A 9,285-nucleotide genomic window follows, 5' to 3' on the forward strand; every position below is an offset into this window, starting at 1 on the left:
CAGTGTTTTTTGGCTAATTTTTCTGTTTCTTTCCATACAGAAAAGCTACTTGTTGTAGGAGTTGTCATTCAACAATTTGTGAAGCTGTTCTGAGTGTCTGAGCACGATTTCTGTTTTTAAGATGTTAGACTTATCTACCTTTAGTTATCTAGCTGTAGTACCTACTTAGAAGGTCAGTGTACTTAGTCGATTTTATCATATGTGTAGATACCTCCAAAATTATTCAGTTTATAGGTCTAAAAGTGTCTATTGTGCCTGCACTCCTAATTTAAGCACCTGTAGTTGCATGGGATAAATCCAGACCTACATGCTTTATGGGAACTGATGTATTTTGACCATATTACAATTATGTACTTAAACCACCATGAAGCAATGTTGTAATGTGTGGACTGATTTCTTCAGTTTGTGTGTGCTTTTTATTTCTCTAGAGCCAGTGGAAACTTTCTGTACATCACTTAAGGATTATTTCCGAGACGTGTGCAAATCTGTGGCCATGGAGCGTGAAGTAACTCTTGATCACCTGTTTATTGATGGGACACTTGTTCAAAGCCAAACTGAAACCAAGACTGGGAAGAATAGTGTAAAAGCAATGGAAAAGGAGCTGGTAACTTGCAGTCTGCAAGGGAAGGAAAAGGCAGTCCTTAACAGAAGCCAAATATTTCAAATCCTGGAAGGTAAATACTTAGACACTAAAGTGATTGTGGTGCTGGGAAAAGCAGGAATGGGCAAAAGCATTCTTGTTCAGAAGATCTGCCAGGATTGGTCCAATGGAGAGTTTCCTCAATTTGAATTTGTATTTTGGTTTGACTGCAAACAAATAAGCTTGCCTGAGAGGCGATACAGCCTGAAGGATCTGCTTGTTGAATTTTTTATAAAACCTCAAGAGGGAAGCAAAGAGATCTTTGAGTATCTATTGCAAAATCCTGCTAAAGTCCTTCTGGTTTTTGATGGTTTTGAAGGGTTGCATGATCATGACAATTCTCCTCGTTGCTCGGCCAGCCAGCCTGAAGAAGACTTGTGCAGTATAAAGGAGCTGCTTTCAGGACTCATCCAAAAAAAGATACTCAATGGTTGTACTTTATTACTTACAGCAAGACCAAAGGACAAGGTGTACCAGTATGTGTCCAAAGTGGATAAGACTATTGAAATAGTAGGATTTTCCCCTCAGCAGAGAGAATTGTACATAACCAAATACTTCGAAGGATTACCCTACTGTGATAATGCACTGAAGTTAATCAAAGAGTGTGAGTACTTGTTCAGTCATTGTTACAGCCCTGTTATGTGTAGATTTGTTTGTTTTCTCTGTGAGACAGTACTGGAAATGGGAGATGAAAGCCTTCCTTCAACTCTTACTACAGTCTTCCTGAAGTTTGTTCAGCAAAAGATAATACCTATGCAAACAGATGTTACAGCCGTGCAAAATCAAGAGAGTCTTGCTACGCTAGCCCGTATAGCCTGGTATCTTGGAGAAAAGCACCAAAGTGCCATGAAAAGTGATCTTCTTCCTTCTAAGGAAGTTAAAGAGTTTGCTCTGAAATATGGATTTTTCCTGCCATTTGCATTCCCCAGACATTCAGATAGTGGAGAAGAGGAATTTGGGAGCACATTCTCTGATTTTGTCATTCAGAATTTCTTGGGTGCACTTCACCTTATGTTAGCAGAAGACATCAAGGATAAGAGTCTAACAAAGTACTTGTCTTTTCCATCCAAGAAGAAAAAACCTTATAACTGGTTAGACTTAGTACCTCGATTTTTGGCCGGATTGTTGTTCCTCCAGGATGATCCCTACTTCTGTTCCCTTTCAAATAAGGATGTAAAACAATCAACCAAGAAGCAGAAAACACTTTTGAAATATATTAGAAGGCTGCAGATAAATGAGCTCTGTCCGGAGAGGTTACTTGAGCTTTTACATTGTATTTATGAAACACAAAGCAATTATCTTTTGCAGCATGTGGCCTTAAGGCTTAAGCCAGACCTGTCTTTTCTGGGCATAGTTCTTACACCACCTGATGTCCATGTACTGCGCTCTATTTTAAAAAAGTCAAGAAAAGAGTTTTCCTTGGATTTGCGAAACAGCAGCATTGACATGCAAGGGCTAAAAGACTTGGCTGGTCTAAAGAATGTGGCATCATTCAGGTTGGTCATTTTTTGTACATAGTAATGTCATTCATAGGACTGCATGCAGATGACACTTTCATGCAACAACAGCAGTCATATCTGTTGATATGTTGATTTCCCATGTTTTGTCACTTCACAGGGCCTCCCTCAGTGATACAGTCAAGCTCTGGAAATCTTTAGAACAGACAAAAGACTATGAACTGCTGAGAGCATCAATAGAGAAATTTGTTCTTGATCCCTTTAAGGCAAAGACAATGAAGGACATCACTGACCTTTCAGACCTTGTAGAGATGCAGGAGAAGATGATCAATTGGTAGGCTTGTTTATGATCAAAAATCCTCTTAATATACTAGTGATTTAGGAAAATGGGTGTTCACTGACAGTGCTGGAGAATGGACTCCTCTGCTTGTCCAACGGAGAAGTAAGTAGGCAGTGCAAGCTCTTGTATTGTCTCAGAGTGTTCTCCTAACCTGAGGTGTGGTGGTTGTCACGGCAGGGAGGAGCAATGACAGCACCTTGGAGAATATTTATCAAAACTGCCAATAAAAAAGCCAGCTGTCTTTTTTTTTCTTCAGATTTCTTTTTAATCTCTGAGTGTGCCATCTTCCAATTGCTTTCAGTTACATAACTTGGGCTGCGTAGCACCTGGGCCATAAATGAAGGCTGGTTTTGTACCGGTCACAAAGGACCTGAGTCAGTCCTTTAGCTCAGGAGCTAAAAACTTGTGTTATGTGATTTATAAACCCTGTGTTTCATCCCTGCTCATGATGTGCCTACGGGATTGGTTGCAATTAAAAGCATGCATAAATAAAGTATTTTGGTTGGGTTTTTTAAGTAAAAATAGTTACTTCCATTTTAACACGGGCAGAGTATTTTGATTAAAATATACACAAAATAAGTTTCATGTTTGACAGAAAATACTTGATTTAGAAGAATGTACTTTTCAATTTCATTGGAAAAAGAACAAACGACTGCACTATGAAAGGCAATTATCAGGTTGAAATGAATTGAGTGAAGAAAGGTTGGAGCAGAAGTTATTCTGCAGTTTCCTGCTTCCTCAGTTAATGCAGCAGTGGTTTATTTCCTGTGAAAGTTTACTAAGAAATTATTTTTAAAGGACTGTTTTGGTTGCTAAAATATTTATCACACTCTGTTTCTACTGTGATTTATTTAGTGTGCAAGATGCATCTGGTTGCAGCAGCTATGAAATTCCTGCCATCAAAAACCTCAGAAAGCTAGAATTTGCGTAAGTGAATTTTCCTCTCTGTTGGTTGATACATGATTACATTTAAGACTGGAAGAGTCATGGATATAGTTAAGTTATGGTAAAGCATTAAGTAAACCCCATTTATTGCTACTTTGCTTTTCTCAACTAGATTTATTAAGTTATGACCGAAACTCAAAACCTATCATTTCTGGCTCCTGTAGTGATACAGATCAACATGGTTCTATCAATTTTGTTTGATTATATTGCAGGTTAGCTCCTTATCACCAGATGTAGATCCTGTGCCACAGGGTATAAAATAACTTGATGGTGATCTAACTACCTGGGAAATGCTCAACTTTTCTATCTGAGTCTTCTGATGTAATTTTCTTCCCTATCAGAGCTTAGGCCATGAGAGAATAAGGTCAGAGAATGCCTCACAAATAAAATATTTAGCACCATTTCCCTGGAAGAAGGAAGATTGACTTGGAAACACTGACTTTAAAAATCAGGTGTAGCAATGTTGCTTTTTTCCCCCAAACTGTAAGCAGCCTCCAAGGCTATTCTATTGCTTAAAATATGCTGCCATAGCATGTGAATTAGTTTGGGCAGAAATTGCACCAGTGCGATGGAGAACTCTTATCAGGTCTTCACCTGTTTCCTGCTCTTCACATCCGACCTACTCTAGAACTGCTATGCTTGGTCCCACTTCTGATGTTATGCTGCTTTCTCTTCTCGTTTCCTCTCCTACTTTCCCTTTATTTTAAATTCTTGGTTAAAATTCCGATCCCTTTAACTAGGCTGAAGTTCTTCTGATACCAGGGAAACTCCAAATCAGAGGTTAGCATCTGAGGGACAAATCCTTGTAGCTGGAATATTAAAGTTCAATTTATGCTTTAAGCTGCAGTGAAATGTGATCTTAAGTTAGTCTGAATTGCCAGTAGTGGGGGGAGGTGGGGGGGAAGTATTTTTTTCATCTCAGTTATCAAGACTATAATACTTAAAATGAAAAACCTGAAAAAAAACTGAAAAAGAACAGAAATACAGGAATCTAAAACGAGTGAAATGAGTCTTGTAAAGAGTAACAACAAAGTGGCAAATGCTTGTACCGCTGCTTCTGTGCAAGCAGCTCTGCTCTGTCTGACTTTAGCCTTGCGGGGTCCTCATGTGGAGGCTTCAAAGCAGACATCCTTGCTGCAGATTGTAGGGAATGGCTGCTTCTGAGGAGCGTAAACTAGCTTGCATTTGGGGCTGCAGGGCAAGAACTTAAAAATTCATAACTTTTGCTGTTTCTGAGCATGTTAAAAAACTGCTGCATGTCTGTATTTATTTTCTTCCAGGCTGGGTCCAGTATGTGGCCTTCAGGGATTCCTAAAACTTGTGGAAATTCTTGCAGCATTTCCATCACTTCAGCACTTAGAGTGAGTAATGCTGAAGATTAACTTTGCTAATGTTGCTCCTCAGCAGCCCTTGATGACGGAGGAGCTCGTGTACTCAAGAAACATTTTATTTGCCAACAAGACTACTTGCTTTGATGAACAAACTGAACAACAAAAACATTCAGAGAGTATAACAGCAGACTAAAAGCTAGCGCTCTTCATCCTCCTTTAAGACACTTGGTAGTGGTTTGTTTGATACCAGTCGAACTTACCCATGTGTTCCTCGGTGGTTAAAAGCTTGTGGGAAAGGTTTAGTACAGAGCCCCACTGAGTCCTGCCCCTTCCTGCCACAGCACTGATCAACACTGCCGGCACATTACTTATTTCTTCATTCAAGCTCCGTAACATGCCTGAGCCCCAGGCTCCCTCATGGTGAGGTTTCTGAGGGACTCACAGTCGTGCCTGCCCCAGGAGAGAACAGTATCCCTCCTGAACCAGAAGCAGTGTTAAATTTGGGGGTTACCTTCAGTATTTGTGCCGGTGTCAACAAACATCCTGAACTTCTGGTAGAACTTGTAAGAGATTGAGCTTTGTGGATTTGATTCATATAAAAGATATAAAAAAGCCATACTCATCTAGTATCTGGTTTTGTTCTGCCCACATATTTTCACACAGTCTTAGTCCCTTCCTTTAGCAGGAGCAGTATTAGAAATAGAGTTTTAAGAACTCCAGTCACTATTTATTCTCTTGTATCCATGACAAACCAGCTGTCTCTGAATTTTAAGCTTCTTTACGCCAGAAACAATTGTAGCAACAATAGTCAATATTCTGCCGTCATCTGTGTGGGGAGATTACTGGGTTTTGAGAGGGCCTTTGGCCTTACTGGCTCAGCCCATTGGCCATTTGTCTGTAATGTATCTGGCCTTTTCATGATATTTTGGGAAAACAATAAAGCTCTAAAATTGGAATGAGTTTGATATATCCCAGTGTTGTCTGTCAGATTAGAAGGGGATCCAGTATCTAAAATTGGGACTATCTGGATACCTGAACGAGGAAAAACTTAATTTCTAATACTCCCTATCTGGAGAAGGAGCTGTTCAGGCAGGGATTTACAGCATCTGCTCAATTTTGCCCATTCTGTATTTCTGTGTGCACAGGAAATCTCATTTCAGCATAGCTGGAACACAGCTATTTCATAACCATTTTAATAATCTTGCATATCAAAGGAAATGGGTCAAGCCATTCAACTAGGAAAAAAAAATTCTTAGGCTGTAAATTTGGGAAGCAGAAAGCTGCTTATTAGAGAAGCTATAATTTGTGTGATGCTGATTGAGGCTACTGCAGGGAGGGAGCTTCTCAAGATACATAGAGTGGTCTCTGAGGTGAATAAACCACAAAAATTTAGATTAAAAGGGAAGCTAATTCTCTCTTTGTTGTCACCCAGCCTTGATGCTCTGAGTGAAAATGGCATAGGAGATGAAGGAGCAGAGAGTCTATCTGAAGTCTTTCCAACCCTGAAATCACTGGAAACATTAAAGTAAGTGCAAGATAAACAGTTCTGAGAAATTATGAAAAGTAATAGATTAAACCTAGAGCCTTAAGGGACCGTGTGTTAATTATGGGCACAACTAACCCATGGGCATGGAAGGCCAATGAGTCTATGGACATACTTAATCTGTACGTTCATTAGAGAAATAAGTTAATCCTCTGGCAATTCCTCATTTCCCTTCAAGGGTCGTAATTTGTCTTTTTCCCTGCATTTGGTCTAAACAGACTGTCCAAGTTATACAAAAAAGACATCAAAAATTAATTTTCCCCACATTGTAATAAATTAGAATAAATGTGCTCAACTGACAAAGCGATCTCACTTGCTATAGCTTATCACAGAATAAGATAACAGATGTGGGTGCGGAGAAGCTAGCTACAGCTCTTCCTTTCTTGTCTTCGTTAAAGACACTAAGGTAAGTAGTTATATCCTGTTCAGTTGTTTTATACAACATACCTTGCTATCTTTGTGAGAAATTACCGAACATAAACAAATATGTCCTCTGTGCAGCAGCCAAGCTTTTAACTTCATTCTTGCATAAAGCCTTTAGAGAGAAGAGCAGAGAAATGTATGACCCAGTGTAGACATACAGAAGGATATCTCAGGAATATAATGAGGACTGTACTGATTTTTAAATCCAATCCATAATACCCACTTATGAATAATACCCTGTACAAGTGTAGACCCAGGGCCATGATCTACTGCAAGCTTATGCAGAGCTTGCTAAGTGCAGTGCTAAGCCCTAAGCCAGCAACAAGGTGGTGTGTGTTTTCTGATACGGGACCAATGGTCCATCCCACTTCATTAAAAGCCTGGCATAGGCCTGAACGAAGTGTCTCAGTAGGGAATGCAAGAAACCGCGGTGTGCAATTCTGGAATAATTTGCTCATGTGGAAATCTTTTGAATGCTGTGCCCCAAATCTTTGAGCTTCATTTTCTTGTGGGCTTTTAATTTGATCTAATGTAGACAGAAATGCTCTCATTATTCATTAAGAATCTAGACCTCTTTTTGCTGTAGTTGTGCTAGCTGAAGAAGGGGTGTGGCCATTTGCCTTACTTGATACAGAAAATATGAAACTGTGTTTTAAAAATTAATAAATAGATTAGGATGCAAATAGATAAGGATAAATTGGAAGGTAAGGTGTACCAACCATATCGGAAATTCCTTGATCTAATGTATAATCTGTTTACATTATCCATTATTCAACTGTGACTATACTGGTTTGGTTTCCTGCAGCTTATACAATAATAGCATTTGTGATTTTGGAGCAGAAAATCTTGCGAAAGTTCTTCCTGCGATGGCATCTTTAAGAGTGCTAGAGTGAGTATGAAATCTTTTGACATGGCCCACGAAAGCTTACTTGCTTGGATACTGAAAATTCAAATCTTCTATGCTCAGGGTAGAGGAGACAGAAATTGAGAAGGAAAATTTCAGGGAAATTTCACAGGGAAAATGTGCTATTGCAGAGTCCAGATAGTCAGTGGTTAGAAAGGATTAAGGAGCAGTTCACCATAAAAACTGAAAAATTGGTTTTAAGATGGGAGAACAGGATCATGGGGAGTTGGAGAAAGACCTCAGGTACATAGAGTAAGGAATCCCTCAGATGAACTAACTTAATGAAGTTCCCATTTGACCTTTTGAGTATTTTATTACAGGTTTTTTGAATCAAGGATCTATTTGGTTTTTTTTCTTTTTCTTTCTTCCCCCATCTGCAGATAAGCTCGTATAGTAGTTTTTATTTTGAATGAAATGTTTGATTACACTGCTACATGATGTGATCTGGATTAACAAAGTTTTTTTTTCCTCAGTGTTCAGTATAACAAAATAACTGGTGTTGGAGCCCAGCAGCTGACTGACAGCCTACGAAAATGTCCCCATATAAAGAACTTAGTGTAAGTCTCTTGATACGCTGTTTGCTGTATATTCGTTCTGTAAATTGAGTTAGAATTCATGCTAAAGCTGTGTTCTGTATTTGTCAGATTTATAAGAGGCAAAAAAAAAGACATCACCAAGATACAAAAGCAGTCACAGAAATGTTAAAAATTTTGTCTCTGGTTTCAGCTGCATTAATTCCCAGTCGTCACAGGCAAGCAAGCTTGTCCTGCTTTAAGCATAGTTTACATTGAGCCTCTCTTTGTTAATCTTCTACCTTCCCAGAGTAGCTGACCTACTCAGTGCTGCAGGACTTGTGTTTGAAGGATAAACAATGAGCAGCCATCATTAGAGGTTAGACTGAAGCTGCCAGTACACATTGAGGGGAAGGGAGTTTGACAGAAAGCTAAAGAACAGTTACGGAGATGGGACTGTAAGTGTGTCCTACAACGAGAGTCAGCCAGGTTATGGAGGAGTGAACTGCTTTCTTATAAATGAATATGCATTTTCATTTGTTCCATAGCTTAAATACTTTTGTAGAATGATATTCAAAAGGGAAAGGCAACTTTAAAAAAACAAAACAAAACACAAGCATACCAAACACACCAAAAAACTGTGAAGCAAATTACGCTTCTCAAAATCTCTTTCCTTTCTGAATTTGCCCTTACAGGATGTGGAATCCCACCATTCCCTACGGAGTTCTCGAACACCTTCAGCAGCTGGACTCTAGGATCAGTGTGTAGATTCAGATGATCCCATAAAAGGTAACATAAACCCTGGCTCCCTGAGACAACAAGAGTTGTTTCTGTGGCAGCTGTTGATTCTGGTTTCACTGCCAGCAGGCACAGTAACAGCATCGATGCATACATGGCTAAGTAAGGAGATGCTGCCCTGGAGTGGCACAGATCAATATCACATCAGGCCCCCTTTCCCCCCCACTCACCTGGCCTCCCCCAGCTCCCTGGCACCAGCCCTAGCAGACTGCAAGGGCTGCATCAACAAGAATGGACTTCTAGTTCAGCCCAGTTCAGTGACTGGCAGCTGGCCTGTTTACCTTCTCTTTTCTGTTGTGGAAAACTAAATAGCTCTGTGTACTTCTCATGCATAATAGATGAGTTCTGTACTCCTTAGAGATTGTTTTGTGTTGATTTTTAGTAAGTCCTTT

At 39.6% G+C, this 9,285-nt stretch overlaps 1 protein-coding gene across 2 annotated transcripts in view; it reads left to right on the forward strand.

The window, feature by feature from the left end:
- The window catches only part of CIITA (class II major histocompatibility complex transactivator), a 28,223-nt gene extending 19,186 nt beyond the window's left edge, over positions 1-9,037 (forward strand). For both annotated transcript variants that reach the window (XM_069809939.1, XM_069809940.1), the window contains 9 exons: positions 429-2,136; positions 2,258-2,431; positions 3,293-3,364; positions 4,663-4,743; positions 6,146-6,238; positions 6,579-6,662; positions 7,485-7,568; positions 8,057-8,140; positions 8,791-9,037. In XM_069809939.1, coding sequence (XP_069666040.1) covers positions 429-2,136; positions 2,258-2,431; positions 3,293-3,364; positions 4,663-4,743; positions 6,146-6,238; positions 6,579-6,662; positions 7,485-7,568; positions 8,057-8,140; positions 8,791-8,863 — 2,453 coding nt within the window. In that variant the 3' untranslated portion in view covers positions 8,864-9,037. The remainder of the gene's footprint in view (positions 1-428; positions 2,137-2,257; positions 2,432-3,292; positions 3,365-4,662; positions 4,744-6,145; positions 6,239-6,578; positions 6,663-7,484; positions 7,569-8,056; positions 8,141-8,790) is intronic.
- The last annotated feature ends 248 nt before the right edge of the window (positions 9,038-9,285 follow it).

The sequence above is a fragment of the Haliaeetus albicilla genome, chromosome 22 (assembly GCF_947461875.1).
Source record: "Haliaeetus albicilla chromosome 22, bHalAlb1.1, whole genome shotgun sequence".
NCBI lineage: Eukaryota > Metazoa > Chordata > Aves > Accipitriformes > Accipitridae > Haliaeetus > Haliaeetus albicilla.